The following is a 21,132-nucleotide window of genomic DNA, read 5'->3' as shown; positions in this document are numbered from 1 at the left end:
AGTACGGTGGTGGATATTTTCCTTAGCAACTGTAATTTTGCTTGCAATACATATTAGTCTCAGCAGCTCTTTATCCACCACTTCTTTGACAGGCATGCTTTAAAAATATATATTCTCTAACAATACATTTTCTCCTTGTGGATTATGTCCTGTCTGTAACCTACCTTCACAGCTTTCTACAGGACTGAGATCATTACCCCGATTTACTGTCCAACATAACTTGGTCTCAATGCCAACAACACTCATTGTAGCTGTATAAATGCGGAATAAACTGGCTAGGATCACCTGCAAGGAGAATGAGATTTGCAGTCATGCAGAGAAAGCCTTTATAACAAGGTCCATACATGTTTGCCAAAAGTGTTATTTTTGAACCCTTTGCCAATTTTTTAACAAGCAATGACAATGACGTTTTGCAATCAAACAAATGCAGCAGTATATAGCATGGAAATGAGCATCAACACATGAGAAAAAGAATATTCAATTCTATTTCTGAAACAGAGAACAAAATTTAACCTATGGGCTATGTTCCAACAATGTAAAAATAAGGGCAAATCTATAGCTTCCTCTGAATCCACATAAGCCTGATACCCACACATGGCTGGACTGTTTAGATAGCAATTTGTTAATCAAATTACACTGGGTTCCAAATTATTATGCAGATAATATTTTCTTATATTTTCCAAAATTCCCTATATGAATTGCAGTCATTGTAATTTTCCAGTCATCAACTATTCAAGTATAATTGAAGGGTTTTTTAAAGAAACTGCCTAAGATAAAAGCATATTAAAAAAAAATAAAAACTGAAAATGCACTCTAAATGCATGTTCTAAATTATTATGCACAGCCATTTTCAACCTTTTCTTTTTTTTTTTTAAGAAAAAAAAAGGTTATTTTTGACATTATAAGAATTAGCAGATTATTACAAACTGAAATAAAACAGTTTTCAAGTCGAAGATGTATTCTGTGTGATGTTACATTTGCACATAGGACCCCTTGTTCGAAAGGAGCTTCGGAACTCTCTTGTTCATTGAATTTGTCAGTTTTTGGATGGTTTCTGCTTCAATTGTTTTGCATGAGGACAGAATCTCCTCCCAGAGCTGTTGCTTAGATGTGAACTGCCTCCCTCCACAATAGACAATCCTTCTGATGATGCTCCAGAGGTTCTCAATGGGGTTGAGGTCAGGTGAGCATGGGGGCTACACCATAAGTTTGTCTCCTTTTATGCCCATAGCAGCCAGAGATGTTATTTGCAGCATGAGACGGTGCATGAAAATGTTCTTGCTGCGGTTCTTCTTCTTGAACCATGGCAGGAAGTGCTGTTTAAGAAACTCCACATACATTATGGAGTTCATCTTTACCCCTTCAGGGATCCTAAAGGGGCCGACAATCTCTCTCCCCATGATTCCAGCCAAAACATTACTCCACCTCCTCCTTGTTGGCGCCGTAGCCGTATTTGCATGGGGTGTCCATCAACCAGCCATCCTCCACTCCATCCGGACCATCAAGCGTTGCACGACACTCATTGGTGAACAAAACAGATTTAAAGTCAGTCTTCATGTATTGTTTGGCCCACTGGAGCGGTTTCTGTTTGTGTAAGTGAATAGAGGAGGTCGGCACAATGAAATGTCTTGGCAATGTTGATTGTAGTCATGCCTTGACCTAAACACTCCAATTTGTTGCTTTTCAGCAGCCGACAGATCCTTTTTCTTTCCCATTTTGGCTCAAAATGTAGGCTGCCTAATAATGTGGGCCAGCCTTCTTAAGTAGTCTTGCCTTTAATTGGACATACCTGCCAAACTAATTAGCATAGGGGTCTGTAATTGCTTTCAGTGATTTAAAGAGCCCTGACACACATCACCATCAATGAGTTTAACTGACAAACAAGAAAAATTCTTACCCTATCACTCCTAAACACTTTTTGCATAATAATTTGGAACACAGTGTAGTATGTTCCGTTTTTATAGCTTTGTGATTTATGTTATAATAAACTATTGAAAAGAAAATAATATAAAATGGAGAGAAAAATGAATAAAACACTCTTGGGCTAAATAATGTATAACTTTTGTTGTTATTATTATTATTGTACAATACTTGCTGGTGCCCTGCATGGCATATTGTCTTGTTTATTCTATTGTTCATTGACACCTCTTAATAAAAACAATCAGATAAAAAAAAATAAAGGCCAAATAACGTCTGTTATTAAAGGAAAAGTCAGGGCATGGAGTCTTTTTATTCAAAAGTGCCGGGGAGGTAAAAAAAAAAAAATAACATGCACTTGTCTCCCCAGCTCAAGCGCACGTGCCTGCATACCACCACTCCAATCCCCCAGTCACTCCCTGGTGTGAGAAGGGACCTGGGATGTGACGTTGCAGGCCTGCTCAGCCAGTCTGTGGCTTTGGCGGGGACCTGCCTCTGCTGCTGACTGGCTGAGCAGGCTGGGAACGTCACATCCCAAGTCCCTTCTCAAACCAGGAAGCTCGGGGACCGGAGCGCTGGTATGTGGGCATCAGTGCTGGAGCTGGGGAGGTAAAAGGATGTTTTTTATTTTAATTGAAACTTACATGAGTCACAGATTTTCTCTTTAAATAGTACTTAGATTAAATCATGGGTCCCCAACTCCTGTTTTCAGTAGAGAGGAGCGGAACTTTCGGACTTTCGGTCCGAAAGCCGCTCACTCCAGTGCGATGCCTGCGATCCCGGGATCTTCCAGGGAATTCAAGATACATTCCCTGGATATCCAGGGAATGTATCTTGAATTCCCTGGAAGATCCTGCCCGCAGATTCCCGGGACGCAACTATCCACCCGGGATCGCAGGCATAGTAATTGAGCGAAAATGCCGTCGGACTAAAAGTCTGACGGTTCGCTTATCCCTAGTTTTCAGTCATGTATAAAATTACTCCAACATAAATGCCAGATGGGAAAGGAGAACAGTAACTAACAAGAAAACACAGAGACGGTGCTGCATACGGGCAGAGGTATATAAACATTATTCTGCTTGCTTGCATCAAACATTGCTTTAGGCTATGTTCACACAGTATAATAAATTCGGACACCTACAGCCATAGTGGTCACTGCACACAATGGCTGTAGATTTCGGAATTCATTGATTTCTATTGATTTCAATAAAACAACAGCCACTGTTTTGCACACATTTTCTAGTGTCACTGTTCACGAAAAACGGCCATAGAAAACAGACTGTCCACACACTGTGTGGCCGTACTGTTGCCCGTAGTGTAAATGAAAGTCAATAGTTAATTGATTTTTGAAGGAAGCTTTATGAAGTGCAACAAGTCCAATGTAAACCCTATTTTTAGTATAAAGTTTGTAGTAGGCCGGCCGCAGCAGGCTACAGGACCATGGGGATCCCGGCTTGTGTAGGGCGCTGGTGTTCAGTGAACCACAGATTAGAGTGGTTATTCCATAGAAGCAAAACAACGCGTTTCGGCCACCGGATAAAAGGGGGCCTTTTTTCAAGTTAGTAGCTTGAGAAAGTAACTCAAGTAACTTGAGAAAGGCCCCCTTTTATCCGGTGGCCGAAACGCGTTGTTTTTTTAATAAAACCTTTCTATGGAATAACCACTCTAATCTGTGGTTCACTGAACACCAGCGCCCTACACAAGCCGGGATCCCCATGGTCTTGTAGCCTGCTGCGGCCGGCCTACTACATTGTTTATCGTACTATCTTGACGTACCCCGGCAGGAGCTGCGGTGTTTCTTCATTTATGCTCCACATAGAGTTGTGCCTATAATCTAGCACAACTCTACTAGGTGAGTGCTACTCATCCCCCTTTGTTTTACATATCCTTGCTGTCATTTATTGCACCAGGAGGCGCCCCCGCTCTCTTTCTTTTTATCTCCTCCACCTAGTATAGAGTTTGATTTATTTATTGACTAGTAGAGACTTGAAATATTTAAAGCCTACTTACAGTCAAAACTACAATTTCCATCATGCCTGGCATGATGGGAATGGTAGTTTTGCAACAGCTGGAGGGCCAAAGGTTCCCCATACTTGGTTTAGTATATCAATGGGAACAGCAGAAGTAACACAACACAATGCAATATTCTAAAAACAACAACACTATGGATTTAGAAACAAGGCAAACTGCTTTGACATCTTACCTCAGGGTACAGATTAAATCTTTTTAATGTATTTATTACACTAGGATATTCTGTGACATTGTCATTCATGATTAACTGCAACCCAGACAAATATGATGGGGCTTCAATGATGGATTTAAAGTAAGAATAATACAGACCCTGTAAGAAAAGAAAAAAACAAAAACAAAAGTGAGCAAACGGATTTTCCAGTTTAAATACAAAAGAAACATTAAATGGGCACCATTACTTTCAGACCCCAACCCAAGTGCACTCTCCCCCGGCTCTGTGTCCTGTGGTTAAGATGGCTGCATAATGTCTCACTCACATCCACACTTGCAGCATGAGTAACAGGGTCAGTTCCTTAAACAGATCGAGCTTCCATGGTGTGTTAATACTTTCATCCACAAAGAAAATTATAAGGCCCAAATACACTATTGAAAATACATTAGAATACTAGCACAATTTGCACCATAAAAACTGGCTTACATGCTATGTGGCACATTTGTTACAAGTGACAGTTTTTCAATCCAAGTTCAACAGATGAATGTGGCTTTAGATAGGACACAATGCTTCAGATTTTGCACAGTGTAAACCAACTGAAAGTTGGTCTAAACACTGCCTAAGGCTATTGTTATACACCGTCAAAATGACGGCTGCTTTTAACGGACAGCCATCATTTACCAGCAAATAAAGGATGTTTTTTCAAAAACAACATTCCTGATGTAAACAAGTCCCTGGCAGGCTTTATCTGCAACATTTTAACTTCTTTGTAATGGTGGGAGGGTTAATCTGAGGTCAAGTTGCTGATGAACTCACTATGAATCACTACAAAGTTGCAGATAAAGCAAGTCAGCGACTTATTTTCATCAGCTGTCTCAGAGGGGAGGAGACGTTCGTTTTGTTTTTTTTGTGTCTTCAGCATAAAGCCGCAACTGAGAACTGGGAGAAGACTGAATAGATAATAACAAATATGGAATTAATTGTTAGTCTCATCATGGGCAGCAACATATTAAAAGTTATGTTTAAGTGGAATACCCCTTTAACCCCCTAAGGATGAAGCTAATTGCCTGAGATAGAGCAGCATGGTGTAGATGCACTGCCCAAAATGATATAGGAGTATGCTCACATGAATCAATAAATCAGCAAGTTTTAAACACTTTGATGACCAGGCCAAATTTGTTTTTGCACTTTAATCTTTTTCTTCTAGTTTAAAAGGCCATAGCTTGCATTTTTAAACCTATAGACCCACATGAGCCCTTATTTTGTTGCGAAACCAATTGTACTTTGCAATGATAGACTTAATTTTCCCATATAATATGCTGCGAATCGGGAAAAATAATTTTTGCAGTGAAATTCCTTCTGAGATCACACCGCTGGTTGGGGGTGTGAGGCGGGGAAATCGATTCATCCACTAGACCACCAGGGATGTAGTTATTTGTTTTGAGGGCTGCATTTTAACTGCCTAATTAGCCAGAGCGGCTGCACTTCTTTCGCTCCTCTCCAAATGCCTGAACAAGCTGGATCCAGTCCTGGGAAACTTGGAAAAATTTCCCAGGACTGGATCTAGCGTTTCCCGGTGAGCAGAGCGTCACTGAGTTCAAACGCAGAGGGCTGACAAGCCAAGCACTGAGCCTAGCAAAGCTCTTCCCTAGTGCTGTAAATCCACTCATCTCTAATTGTTATAGTTACAGTCTTTTGTTTGTTTAACCACTTCCTGACTGCCTCACAATAATTACTATGACAAGCATTGGAAAGGAAGTATGGGGAAATGAGCCTGTGTCTGCTGCTAATGACTGACATAATCATTCCCACTGATGTCGGTTATTTAACCCTCTTAATGCCACAATCATTAGTGATCGCAGCATTCAGGCGTTTGTCTGACAGGTGCCCACCCTGGCAAACATCCGATCTGAACCTCCGCAATGCAATCACAGGGTGATAGGTCAACATGGTAGCCAAAAGCCTTCAGAGGGCATTCCGACACTCCCATGTAATTCTACTAATACAGTCTCCCTCTGGCTTACTCTACTAATAAAGTGCTGGGGGGGACTTAAAAATTGTAAAAAAAAAAAACAAAAAAAACAACAACATTCGTGAGGAAAAACAAATTGTTGAAAACTAACCATTTCAGTGCGGAAGGCCATCTCTCGCTCTAAAGTAGAAAGGTGTGAAAAGTGACGATCATTTTCAAAAAGAGTTGATACATAACTCCTGGGGGAAAGTAAATTAAAAAAAACAATGAACCTTAAATAATAAATATAGCATTTACAAATTCACCTAGAAACAACAAAGAAAATTTTAAACTATGGCAAATCTTCTACACATTGATTAAGTTTTGTTTTAGTATGATAATATCAAAGCAGTGATTTTAAACAATAATATATTGCATTTTCTAACATTTTTTAAACAAAGCCTTAACAACAATTATAACAATAAAAAGTTTTACATATAGTTATGTTCACACTGGGATTGCATACATAAAGTGACTCTGTACCCACAATCTGACCCCCCCCCAACCACTTGTACCTTCAGACAGCTGCTTTTAATCCAAGATCTGTTCTGTGGTCCGTTCGGCAGGTGATGCAGTTATTGTGCTAAAAAACTGCTTTTAAACTGGCAGCCCCGTGCCCTACTGGAGTATCTGTGCCCTGACTTTGCACCACCCCTCTGTCCTTCCTCCCCACCCTTTTCATCATTAGGAATGTCACTGGAACATTTTCTCCATGCTGAACATTTGCACAGGTGTCTTAACGATCCAGCCCATGTGCCGAGCTAAACAGGTAGGGAATAGGAGGCAATCTGTCAGGAGCCTTCCTAATGATGAGGAGGGCGAAGAGGAGGGACAGAGGGGTTGTGCCAGCCTAATGCATACATAATCTAGGCCACTCCTGTAGCCCATGGGGCTGCCAGTTTAAAAGTTGTTTTTTAGGACAATCACTGCATCACCTGCCAAACGGACCCCAGGACAGATCTTGGATTAAAAGCAGCTATCTGAAGGTACAAGCGGTTTGGGGGGGGGGGGGGGGTGTCAGATTGTGGATACAGAGTCGCTTTAACTACCACTGCATTCATCACTGTAGGGTGGGCTTAGGACTTTACTCTAGTGACTAACAATGATCACATCTGCACAGCTTTCAATTATCAGACAATTATCAATCATCCATTTTGTGGATGCCATTTGTAAGGATCCATTTACACGGGACGATTATCTGACAAATTATCTGCCAAAGATTTGAAGCCAACACCAGGAATGAATTTGAAAAGAAGAGAAATCTCAGTCTTTCCTTTATAACTCCACATGAACAAATTCCCGGCACTCCAACCGCACTTCAAATGCAAAGTGGTTTATTCATAAACAGAGGTGCACAAACATACACAGAGTCAGGACGCGTTTCGGCGTTACCGCCTTTCTCAACTGCCTGTCTTTCCTTTATGACCTGATCTTTGTTCATAGTCTGTTTCTGGCAGATAATCTTTCTGTGTAAATGGACCCTAACAATGCCCTATTAAAGGAGAAGTACAGCCAAAAGTATTTTTAATATGTTATTACTAGACAAATTCCTAATGCTTGGCATCAGGTGAACTGCAATGCAGGGGCGGCATCAGCAGCGGCGGTGATGGGAATGGCCCTGGTACTACTTTCCCATCATCTGCTCATATTATGAGCAGATGATGGGAGAAGTAGTACAGAGCATATGTGGCGGCAGCGGGGGGGTCGGATTGGTGATGGGGATGGCCCTGGTACTACTCCCCCATCATCTGCTCATACTAAGAGCAGACGATTGGGGGGGGGGGGGGGGGAGAGTGCAGTGTATATGTGTGCAGACAGACATGTGTTACATAGACATCCATTGATTCCATACAGTGTCCAGCAGGGGCGCACTATACATAGAAGTCAATGGTACTCATTAAATTCTGTATATAGTGCGCCCCCTGCTAGACACTCCATAGGAATTACAACGGATTCAGTTTTTGAGAGCAATTGAATATTCCATGATCTACTAAATTAAGGGAAATAGCAGTATATGTGCATTTCCCATAATTAATGTACATTAAGAATTTGTCTAACTTTTCATAAGTAATAACATATTAAAAAACACTTTTGGCCGAACTTCTCCTTTAAAGGGGTAGTGCGGCGTTTAACATTCATTCACTAAGCAACTTTACATTTATACAGCTTTGTAATGTGTGTTATTTAAGTGAATGGCCCCCTTCCCCGTGGTCCCCCCACCCCGGAACTGTGGTGCATTATACTCACCGACCCCGGCCGCCATCTTGGGTCATCTTCGTCATCATCACAACGTCATCTTCGGAAGGCCACGTCATCAGCTGCTCAGCCGAGATTGGATGAGCACAGTTATGCTCAGCCAATTGCGGCCGAGCAGCTGATGACGCGGCAGAGGGGGGCCGGCATGAGGGAGGGCTAGAGCGGTCGACCCAAGATGGCGGCCGGGGTCGGTGAGTATAATGCACCACACCTCCGTGGTGGGGGGAACACGGGGAAGGGGGCCATTCACTTAAATAACACAAATTACAAAGTTGTATAACTTTGTAATGTGTGTTATTTAGTGAATAAATGTTAAATGCCGCACTTCCCATTTAAGTATTGCCTGTTACCTGTTACTGAACATCTACATTTACCTCAGCTGCAAGTTGCCATTTGGATTTAGGACTGGGCTCTAACATGACCACTTTTGTCGGCCATTATCTTGCTAGTAAAAAAAAAAACTTCTTAAAAACTTTACGGCATAACAATACGGGACAAAACTTACCAGTGCAAAACACCTACAAAAGCAGCTGAAAGAGAAGCAGACAAATATTAGGTTTTCTACAAAGAAAATGATAAGCTTCAATAAAAAAAAAAAATCTGATGAAAGTTAAAGAAAAAAAAATAATCATGGCAGATATAACACTATGTAACACAACTAAAGGCCTTTTACAATGTAACAAACCTTTTGGTAGTATAGGTTGTGCTTTAAAGGGATGTTCTGAGCACAAGTCCCCTATACCTCTCACTGTGGAGAGGCTGCTGTGTTATAGTGGCAGGCAGCTTCCCAAGAATATACAGTACATGGGGGGGGGGGGGGGGGGGGAGGATAGGATCTGTATAGCATTGCTCAGCACAAACACTGGTGGCAGCAGAGAGGCAATTGTCGCCCCTTACTGCTGCCACTCAAAAGAAGTGGCTATGTAAATAAAATACATTTATACAAAAAAAATGTTTTAGTCTCCAAAATACCCCTTCAAAGCTGCTCCAAATGTTGGCTGCAATGATCACAGGGTGTGCTAGTCATAGGCTCTTACTGCTGTGTCTAAGTGCGGCCCAACACCAGTCATCGCCGCACACCCGCTGGGACACTGCTAAACACCTCATGGGACATGGGAGAAGTCTGATACCCGGCAGCTATTTTATATGTGTCCTGTTTTATTAGGGCTATACCACATAACAGAATTTGCAAAGTTGCTGGGGATGCACTGAAAATAAAATACCCTTTACTTACCTCCACTCTGGCTGTTACTTCTGTGACTGACTTGTCTTGGTAGTGACAGCTCAGTCAGCCAATCCCCAGCTGCAGCGCTGTCCCTCCTCAGTCAGTGATTGGCTGAGCCGCTGTCACTGCAGAGACCAGTCTGGCTATAAGACATTGTAGGGGAGTTCTAGGGAAGCCTGGTAAGTGCGGGGAATTTCTATTAGCAGTGCGGCCCCAGCAACGTTTAAGAATTCTGTTCTCCTGAATACCCCCTTAATAAATGTGCAGCAGCATAATCCCTCTAAGACCCAGTTCAGGCATCAGTATACAGTATATACACTGTATGTCAGTATACCGAAAACAATTACGGACAGGATTACTGACGTGTGAATAGGGACTTACACACATAAATATATGTAATATTGTAAGCACATCTAGGGAACGAATGGTATGGGTGATATTTAATGCAAGGCAGTAAAATAAGGAGAGTACAGATAGCAGGACAGAGGACAGATTGGCTACCACCCCGATGGAGGCGGCTTACGTGGCGGAACTATGAAGGTAGCAGCCATGGCAGGGGCACAGGAAACCCATCTTTACAAAGGAAGGGGCTGTAATGGAAGGGCCTGTCAAAGATTGGTCACATTGTAAAGTGTCTATGACACATCAAAACATTTTTTAAAATGACAGTAAGATATCTCAAAAGTTTTGTACTGACCAAGAGAACTAGTGGGGAGAGGACCGCAGCTACAGCGCGGTCCGCCTTCCGCTTTGTCATTGAAAGAGTCAGGCTTCAAAGCACGATTTCTGTCCTGTGACATCACTGTGATTTATTTCACATCTGTTACATCATGGTAACATCAGTATCCTTGCGCATTAAAACGGTTTTTAATATGAACAGGCCCTAAGGCACAAAAAAACATGACATAATATACTGTATACACTCCCCCTCACACACAAATATATACACACACACCACACATGTATAACATACCTATACACACATACATATCATCCTACATAATGTTCACATAACACACATATTTGCCCACTTACACACATAACCACACTCACCCTTCATGAAGAGCAGGATAGGTCTGCAGGAGATGTATGTGGCAGAGATTAGGGAGCTGCATAGTATCTGCAGACATTCCCTGCTGCCCTTCCTCTCTGTCCCAACCAGAGAGCTGGAACCTGGAGGCTTGTCTGCTCTGAGGGAGGGGAAGGATTTCTTAGGGAACAGGAAGCTTCCTGTTCCAGACTGCCTGTCATAGCTGCTACAGGGGGCCCCTCTCCCCTCCTGCTGTGTCCGGACTGATCAGCCTGAGAGAAGGAGGTTGGGAAGGGGCCCCCTGAGAGGAGAGAGACAGGAGCGCTCCTCATAAAGCTGCTGCCTGTCACCATGGTCCTTGCCGTTTACAACCAGGTGACAGGGCTGTGCAGCTTATATTTTTCAGCAATGAGGGAAGTCTCCAGTTCAGGGGCCCACTAGTAGGGAGGAAGGGGGAGGGGCCCACCGGGGGGTTTCCCCGGCTCCCCGATGGCCCAGTCTGAGGCTGCATATATGTTTAAAGGACAACTCTATCACTTAGTTAAAAAAAAAAAAAAACTGTTACAAACACAGTTTTCATAGTTACCATTCCTCTTAAGTCCATCTCTGTTTAAATTTCATGGACCCCATGAGCTCAGGTCTGCAATTTTATTTCTTCTTTACTTCCCACTTTGGCTCCTGTGAGGTCCAAGTCCAACCCCTCTTGCAAGTACCCATCCCTCCATTTATTTCCCCTGGTACACTAAACACTGCCCTCTCTCTATATTCAATCATGCCCCAAAACACACAGGTTCTTGGCCTGTGCACAGCAGCTGCACACACATACTTTTACATTGCAATGTGAAAGTTGCAGGATCGGTGTCCCTGACTGAGTAATGGCTGTAGGGTCGGGGGAGAGAGGTGGAGGGGGGTCCCCTGTAGCTGAAAAGATGCTGGGAGATAGTAGTGGAGAAAAGAGAAGCAGATAAGAAGACTCCTTCATTCACTGACTCCGTTCCGCTGGGTCTGAGAGGGGGGGGGGGGGGCGGCCAAGTAGATGAGAGCTTGCTGGAAGACAGTCATGGTGGGAAAAGATAAACAAATAAAGCGACTCACTGACTGGGCTTTATTTAACCCGTACGTTATGTGTCTGCTTCTGGGATTAAGAGAGAGGTTACGCCGTATGAGAAGTTACTTTTAGTATTAGTTACTGTTGGTTAGTGTTAGTTGTTTTAGAAGTCCCCCAGGTTGAATTCTAATCAATGTTAAAAAAAAAAAAAAAAAAAATGTATTAATAAAAAATCTCCTTCCCTAATAAAAATTTGAATTACCCCCATTTTAATAATAATCATAAAAAATAAATAGTAATAAAAAAAAGTAAACCCATTTGGTATTGCTGCAAGCGTAATCACCCATACTATTAAATATGGCTTTCCTGATCTTGCGTACATGCAAAAAAAAATCCAAAAGAGAGAAGTTGTGCATTTTTGGTCACATCAAATCCAGAAGAATGTTAATAAAAAGCAATCAAAAAGTCACAGATCATGGCGCAAAAAATGACACCTCACATAGCCCTATAGACCAAAAAATAAAAGCATTATAAGCATGGTCATAGAGCAATTTTAATGAACATTTAGTTTTTTTAAAAGGTTTTAAATTTTAAAACCTGTCAAATAAAATAAAAGTTATGCAAGTTACATATTATTGTCCAAGTTACCTATCATTAAGTACGGCCGTTGTTGCTGATGGCAACAACGGCCGTACTTTTGGCGCGGTGGAACAATGCCTTACTTTCAATGGGATCCCGGCCGGAGCGTATACACATGGTATGCGCTCCGGCCGGGATCACGTACGGGGCCACAAAAAACTGACGAATCAGTTTTCTGCGGCCGCAATTCAATGAATTGCGGCCGTAGGAAACCCTGTCAGTTTACACTATGAAGCGAGCGGCTACGGCAGGGGGAAGCATCATCACGCGCCCGCACCATCCGGGCAGAGACCGGCTGGGGTCACGGAATGACCGGTTGTTCACGGTGTGTGAACATAGCCTTAAGGAACATAGATAAAAAGTAATTTTTACCATAGGACAAATGGCATAACCCCCCCCCCCCCAAAGAAATATATATTTCTTTAAAATAGGAAGCCTGGAGGATGAATGAGAGATAGGGTCTTACTTCCTGACAGAGTTTTTCATACTTAAATATAATTTTTAGTTTCTGTACCTTATAATATGTAGCTGCAATATTGGATTGTATTTTCAAATGAATTTCATATATACATATTTTGTGGTTTAACTCATTTATGCACTGTTTATTTCACATCACATACACATAACACTTTATGCAGTGACAGTTATGCAGTGAGGGCGATCTCTGATCCATCCACTTTATGGCAATGGTCTTTTGTGCAAAGAAAAAAAAAAAAAGATCCCCTTAAAGGGAACCTGTCACACTCAGTTTTACCGCGGCAGGACCAGAAGAAAGTATGTGATCCCTTATCCAGGGGTAAGGTGAGCCAGCAGGTCTTCCCCCAGTGCTTCATGCCGGGCCAGTGCCTGGGAATAGACCAGCGCTGTGCGCAGGAAGGCTACAGTAAAAAAAAGCAGAGCAGAGAAAACACATAGAATAAGGGGGGGGGGGGGATATCACTTTAACTGTAATTTAAAGTTTGTTCTTTGTTGCACAATAAGGGTATTTAAATGCAGGAGCCTAGGGGTAGGCAGGGAGGCATGGTATGTTTGAGTAATGTGTTTTCCCTGTTTCTGTGTTATGATTATAATATGAAAAAATCATGCATTATTTAAAGGGAACATGTCAGAACTCCTGACCTGTCCATTTTAGTAAATAGGTAAATAGATGTGCCGTTTGTCACTGTCAGCTCTGTGTCAAATACTGTAGGGACACACCCCTAGTTGATAACACTCAGTTGGTTACTGAGTCAAACATTTTAAGTAAGAATAAGGCCCCCTTCACAAGTCTGGACGATCTGTCCGAAATTCCTATCAGGAAATCCGGACGGATTTCCAGACCCATAGAGATACATTAGGGTGCGATTACACAGAGATTTATCTGACAGATTTTTGAAGCCAAAGCCAGGAATAGACTATAACCAGGGAACAGATCATAAAAGAAAGACTGAGATTTCTCCTTTTTTCAAATCCATTTCTGGCTTTGGCTCAAAAAATCTGTCAGATAAATCTCTCTGTGTAAACGCACAATAAGTCACGGACACCCTTCAGGAAAAATCCTGTCTGTGTCTGTTCCGGAAAATAGGTCAAGATTTTTTAAAAGTCTATGGGAGCGTCGGAACCCAGGACGCTTTCCTGATGCACATCAGACAATACACGATGGGGAGACGGTGGCAGGTTCCACAATGGGCTGATGGTGGCACAGTACACAAGGGGGAGACGGTGGCACATACATGATAGGCTGACAGTAGCGAGGTACAAGAGGGCGAGGCAGCAGCAGGGTACATGAGGGAAGGCAGTTGCATAGCTATGAAACTAGATGATCCATAATTGTAATTATATGGCCATTGCAAGTATATGCTAAAACGGGAGGGCCAGGAGTGGTGACAGGCCCTCTTAATTGCAGTCAATGGAAATACCCATCTACTGTGAAGAGAACCTGTCAGATCTCTAGGCCTTACTCACCAGCCCCAGGACTTAAAGGGCTTATCTAGTGCTACAAAAACATGGTCACTTTTCCCCCTTTCTTGTCTCCAGATTGTGTGGGGTTTCAAACTCAGTTCCATTGAAGTAAATAAAGCTTAATTGCAAACCACACCTGAACTGGAGACAAGAGAGGGGGGGGGGGGAAAGTGGCCATGTTTTTGCAGCGCTGGATAACCCCTTTTAGGGGTACTCCAGGCAAGGGATGTTTTTTACCTAAATGGCCAGGCACGGGCTGCTTTAACATAATAAAGCAAATGTTGAACCCAGAAACAGCCGAACAGGGGAGCGCCATATTGCAGCAGCAACACTGGAGTCAAGAAGGTAAGTTTACTTTACTATGTTAAAACAGCACATGTCTGGCCATATAGTAAGAAAAAAAAAACCCTCGCTCAGAATCCCTCTCTAAACAGCGTTCTCCAGTAAAGAGGGACATTTACACAATGGCTTAAAAATCACCCCCTTTTATTCATTTTTCAAAAAAAAAAAAAAAAAAAAAAATTAAACATAATTAGTACTCAGTAATTACTAACAGTACATACTGTTGATGGATGGTGGGAAAAAAAAGTTGATGAAGTTGATATCCCCATACTTGTTCAGACCCACAAAGTAGAGTTGAAGGGGTACTTCGGTCACTAACTTTTTATTTCTTCTATAGTGCTGGAGCGCCATTGAAAAATCATAAACATCTGATTCTTACCCAACCATGCTCCCCCAGGGTCCTAAAGTGGTGTCTTTGGGCCCCACGCTGAATACTTCTGCCGCCACTTAAGAGACAGACTCATCTCAGCAGTGATGGCCCAACCAATCACTGACCGAAGCAGCACTTCTCAGTGAACAGCTATTGGTTAAAGCGTAACTGTCATGTTTTTTTTTTTTATTGCAGAAATCAGTAGTATAAGCGATTTTAAGAAACTCTGTAATAGGTTTTATCAGCCAAAAAAGCCTCTTTCTGTACTCAAGAAGCAATCTCCCAGCCTCCCCCCCTGACTTCTTATCTGTGCATTATCAGGCAAACACGTCTTCATTACAGAGAAGCCAGTGAAGACGGGTTCTGCTCTCTCCATTGTAAGCCTAGGAAGGGGGGAGGGGCCGAGGGAGATGAGGGAGCAGGAAGAGGTGACATGAAGGTCAGCTGTTTGTAGACTCTCTGGGCACCTAAAACGCTAAATTCAGGTGTCAGAAAGGTCAGTGCTTATCTATGAACTTAGGCTGCATTCCCACGTTCCGTGATCCTGACGGATCACGGACGTGGAATGCATGTACTGGAGCCCCCCTGTGCCCAGACAGCATCTGTAATTAGATGCTGGGAGCCGGGGAGACTGTATTCATAAGCGCCGCGCTGTAATGAATCAGCCGCGCGGTGCTGATACTACAGCGCGGCGCTTATGAATACAGTCTCCCCGGCTCCCAGCATCTAATTACAGATGCTTTCCGGGCGCGGGGGGGCTCCAGTACATGCATTCCACGTCCGTGATCCATCAGGATCACGGAACGTGGGAATGCAGCCTTACTGAGAGAAGATTGCAGGGTGTTGTGCTTTGCAGAAATCCTCCGTGCTCAGTCACTCCTAATAGCCCCTCCCCTCTCCATAGCCACATAATGGACACAGAAATCCTGCTTCATTTGATGTGAGGGGGGAGGCTGGGAGATTGCTTTTTCAGTACAGAAGGAAACTCTTTTAGTACATAAAACCTATTACAGAGTTTCTTAAAATCGCTTGTACTGTTGATATTTAATGTTTTCAGAAAAATGGCCCTGAAATGACAGTTACGCTTTAAGTAGGCTTGTCACTGCCAAGACAAGCCCATCTAGGAAGTTGAGGGGGGGTCCACAAGGGGACCCCGGGGGGAGTGTTGTTAGGTAAGAAAGGAATGGGTTGTTCATTATTTTCTAGGGCGTTCCAGCATTATAAAAAAAAAAAAAAATGCAATGGCCAGAGGACCCCTTATATTTTTACTGCACTAGAAATTGAATAAGACAATGGTTATCTGTGTCGCCAGAAAAATGAGAAAATGATTGACAAGAAAACAGGCAAGAAAAAGCAAAAACACTGTTGTCAAAAAAGGGGTTAAAGCCGATGTACAACCAGGATTGCTACTGAAATGTTTGCCCTATTATTCAGTGCTTTACATAATTTTTTAATCATTATATGACACAAACAAGTACCGAGACTATATCTCCATTGCAAGCACGTTGTCTAACCCTGCGACGAGCTAATCAGCGTGTGGGTAGAGCAATCTGCATGAAGATCAATTACCCTGTCACGTCTTGTATCACACTCCAGTTAAAATGCTAGGGAATCCTATGAGTCATGGTGTCTCATGGTCCAAGCTACAATGTTATTTATAATTCCATTCCAATTCTGCTCAAGAGAAAATGGGAATGAGTTGTTCCTAGTAAAGAGTTTTATTTATCAAATTATTTTGCCCATTGTGCACATTGACCTCTCAGCTTACCTTCAGCAAAATGAGGCATTTGGTAACCATTACAAAAGTTTAGTACCCTCTCCTGCACCAACAATGCGATGCAAAAGACTATGCATGGTGCAGAACACATTTTGTATGGCTATGAGCCCTTTAACCTTTCCTTATCTGCAGTTAGCTGAATAGCTACCCGACAGAGCACAAGACAAAAGATGAAGGACAGAACTTTATTAGGATTTCAGCACTTGAATAAACACCTTTTATGTGCAAGCAAAGGCTTCTGAATACTTTGTCCTTGCAAATAAACCCACTAGAATGGAATAATCTGCAGACTTTTACATACAATGTACATAAACCGAAATAAACCGCTATGAATGCAGCTTAGAAACAGGCATATACTTTTAGAGCTTGATGCTGACTCATCTTGATGCATAGAGCTTGATGCTGACTCATCCTGCTAAACTACAAGATTATCCTAACTAGACCATGAGGGACCAGCCTATTTTAGGCTTTATCCCCTTCCTGCAGCAGCATTTTTTTTTTTAACTTACATTTTTCAGTTTTACTGATCTTCTTTCAAAGAATGGTAGATATACAAATTTGTCATATAAAAAAGTGGGGTGCCCTTCTAGTCCCTCATATGCGATGGATAATGAATGCACTTTTTTTATAAGACAAATTTGTATACCTACCATTCTTTGAAAGAAGCCCGGGTAAGCGGAAGCCTGCTTGTTCTGGATTTCTGACGCCCTGCAGTTGTGGACAAGGCCAGTGATACAGTGGTACATGCGCAGGGAGACACTGCGGAGAGTCCACTGACAAAATGATCCGGGCTGGAGGTGGGAGTGTGTCACATACTTCCCTCCAACAAGTGAGCATTTTTTAGAATTTTTACTACCATGTCAGCTTAAAGTGACTCTGTACCCACAATCAGACCCCCCAAAACCACTTGTACCTTTGGATAGCTGCTTTTAATCCAAGATCTGTCCTGCGGTCCGTTAGGCAGGTGATGCAGTAAATGTCCTAAAAAAATACTTTTAAATTTGAAGCCCGTCCCAACAGGAGTATCTGTGCCCTAACTTTGCACCACCCCTCCGTACCTCCTCCCTACCCTCTTCATCATTAGGAATGCTCCAGGCAGATTGCCTCCTATTCCCCATCTGTTGCAGCCCGGCACATGGGCTGGATCGTTAAGAACCTGTGCAATGTTCAGCATGGAGAAAATGTTTTAGTGGCATTCCTAATGCTGAAGAGGGTGGGGAGGAAGGACGGAGGGGAGGAAGGACGGAGGGGTGGTACAAAGTTAGGGCACAGGTACTCCCGTTTGGCACAGGCTTCAATTTTAAAAGCATTTATTTTAGGACAATAACTGCATCACCTGCCGAACTGACCACAGGACAGATTTTGGATTAAAAGCAGCTATCTGAAGGTACAAGTGGTTTGGGGGGTCAGATTGTGGGTACAGAGTCGCTTTAAGTTGTTATAATTTTGATGTCCGCTCTCCATCTTTTTCTATATTTTTAGCGCTTATATTTATGCCAGAGGATCCAGGTGTCAATCCAGAAGGATAGCAGCGGATTTTTTTTTCCATTATCTGTGGGCGTTGTCATACAGGGAGTGGTACCCATGTTGTACCCATGTTTTTCAGATATCCCTAGAGCTGCGGCCAACTTTTGTTGCCACTGGTAAATAAATGCCACAGGCTTGCTCAACTCTAAATGACACCTTTGAAAAGCATTTTTTATTAATGCTTTTAATTTATACTAATGCACCTGCTGCCAAAGTACACTACATTTTCTCTATACATCTAAAAAATTTAGCTTCTACAGCTCTATTTTCGCTCTTCATGCTTGTACTCAGCCTTTCTAATTCTCCCCTGCAAATTGCCTTTTATGGGCTGTCCTGATAGGATTTTATCCCCCCTGTCCACTCTTTCAGCTGGTGTGTAATCCCCTTTCGCTTCCTACTGCTATCCTTAACATAGAGTGCAGAAAGTTCCATCTAATTGACCTATGTTTCTCTGAATATCTGCTAGAAACGGTTGGAAATCTCCAAGACTAGAGATTATTACACATAAGTCTTTCTTTTCAAACTCCACTATCATGTTTCAGTACTTCTTCAGTATCCCCTTGTTAGAGTACTGCTGTCTCATGACGGTGGCCCTTTAATGAACCCATATCTCATGAACATATCTGAATTCACAATCATTCCTATTTTGTCATAAACCTACATCACTACAGTCTGCTGTAAGTATACCTTTTCTTGGCTCTGGTGAATGGCTAGATAACAAGTCTACAATAGGAAGACACCCATGTTTGTTCTGCCTTTGCATTTTACAAAGATTAAGTGATTCTAGGGTTGGTGACATACTGACAGGCTACCCTGAGGACCATTTCATAATATATCAAGCAATGACAACAGATTTCTAGTCATCATGTATGTATAATAGCTGTAAACCAGGAAAGGACCCCAGCTAGAAGTGGAAGAACAGATGGAGGAAAGCAGATGGACAAAGCATGTATGCTGAAAACAAACGTACAAAGCACTGCACAATCCTAACAATGGTCCTTATAGAAAGTGAAAAGCGAGCTGCTTTTTCACAAATGACCATACTGATGTGAGAAGAGTAGAGCCTTTTGAAAAAAAAAAGTAAAAAGTAAAAAAAGAAGGCTCCAAAATGTGCTCACGTCTAATTTATTCTGCTAAATCTTCCAGCAGTGTCTATTATACGTTAACATTTTGACTTGGCAGGATCAGTGTTCTAGCTGTAACATCTTTATGTCATGTACTGTGTCAAACAGTACAGAACACCTGTAACGCATAATAGCAGAGCTCTGGAGCGGTATACAAGATGAGCTGACATTTTCTTCATGCTTTATATTTTTATATCTGGAGTTTACAATTCATTTCATGAGCAAGGAGTCAAGAAAGGGAATCACACATGCCAATGCCGCATTATGTTATTTAACCTTTACTAAATGATTCCATACATAGCCTACGAATTTCACAAGACAGAACTGAAATGCAGGTACTTCTCAGTATATCATAAAAAGACCTTTAATACTGTTATTGTGGGTGATCTTACCTATCATCTCATTGGAATTTGCACCAGCACTTTCCTATTCTCTGAACATTTATTCTTTTGCCAGAAAATTGAATAGAATACAGCCTGAAATGAGTCTGTGGAGTATTCTCATTTACCTATCTATTTAAACCTTATACTGAAATCTCCAGTAGAAGATTTAAAAATGTAATGATTCTTATTGAACAGGTAAATGAAACTTATGTACCAGAGATAATATATAATTATTGGTCAAATGATTCCCCCTTCACATTTAATAAATGTGCTACCTAGAAAGCTTTTTATTTCAGATTTCTGTTGGCAATGAAAAGCAGGAGTGAAACGTTCATACTAAAACGCTATCTTGTATAATGAGAACATCAGACTAGGCACATATCCAATTTTTAGGAAGAAATACATGTGGCCATTAAGGCTGTAAATCAGATTCATACGCTAGCACCTAATGCCACAAATCACTAAAGCTTCATTTTCCCCTACAATTTAAATTAGAAAATGTGCTCTAGTGCGAGGTATCAGTATTAAGTAGGTGTTAATATGCATACAAACCAAGCCGTGTGTAAACAGCATTAGGATATGTCTCAGAGAGTGATCTGTGACTTACGGACCAACTATTACCCAAAGCAATTTAGGGGATAAGCAATTTATGCAAACTATATGTGAAAATACACCATGTGCCGCTATTTTTATTCTACAAAGTAGTGGCTTAATGAGACACCCAATCCTGAAAAACAATTTTCATACGGAAAAACATCTCAAACAAAGACAAAAAGCTTATAAAACCTGAAGGTATCAATTCAGTCCCACTAAAGGCCACTGTGAACAGCAGATGCCTGGACTAAAATGAATGACATGCTAGAGGAGCATGATGTAGTGCACTGCTCAAGATTATAGAATGTGGAAGTGTATGCTCACATGAAGCAATAAATCAGAGAGTTTTAAAGGTGAACTATAAGCAGGTAAGACAAATCTAACCTGTTGATAGCTCTCTAGTGGGCACAGGACACTGGGGATGAGGGTTTGTCTCTTACCTTCCTCCTCGGCGCCATTCCTGTGCTGTTTATTCTGAAATCCTTTGCCCAGTAAGCCGTTAGGAGTACTGGAGGCATGGCTTCCACCCCCAAGCACCGATCCGGCCCATCCCTGGCCAGACCCCGTCCAATGACACTCATTGGAAGGTGAGTGCCGGTGGAGGCCTTAGCCTCACCCCCAACCCCACTCTGTGGCGATCCCCCCTAATAATTATCAATGAAAGGGGCGGGCTGGATTGCTGCTTAGTAGCCACACCCGCAACTCCTAATGGCTTACCGGGCAGAGGACTTTAGAACAAACAGCACAGGAATGTCACCGAGGATGA

General features: G+C 42.2%; 1 protein-coding gene across 2 annotated transcripts in view; it reads right to left on the bottom strand.

Moving 5' to 3' along the window:
* The window catches only part of DPY19L1 (dpy-19 like C-mannosyltransferase 1), a 147,705-nt gene that overhangs the window by 111,221 nt on the left and 15,352 nt on the right, over positions 1-21,132 (bottom strand). For both annotated transcript variants that reach the window (XM_069960354.1, XM_069960353.1), the window contains exons 3-6: positions 8,872-8,896; positions 6,223-6,310; positions 4,121-4,258; positions 165-285 (exon numbers count right to left, since the gene is read on the bottom strand). In XM_069960354.1, coding sequence (XP_069816455.1) covers positions 165-285; positions 4,121-4,258; positions 6,223-6,310; positions 8,872-8,896 — 372 coding nt within the window. The remainder of the gene's footprint in view (positions 1-164; positions 286-4,120; positions 4,259-6,222; positions 6,311-8,871; positions 8,897-21,132) is intronic.

The sequence above is a fragment of the Dendropsophus ebraccatus genome, chromosome 2 (assembly GCF_027789765.1).
Source record: "Dendropsophus ebraccatus isolate aDenEbr1 chromosome 2, aDenEbr1.pat, whole genome shotgun sequence".
Taxonomy (NCBI): domain Eukaryota; kingdom Metazoa; phylum Chordata; class Amphibia; order Anura; family Hylidae; genus Dendropsophus; species Dendropsophus ebraccatus.
Note: the sequence above shows the minus strand (reverse complement) of the source record. Positions and strands in the feature narration are given on the sequence as shown.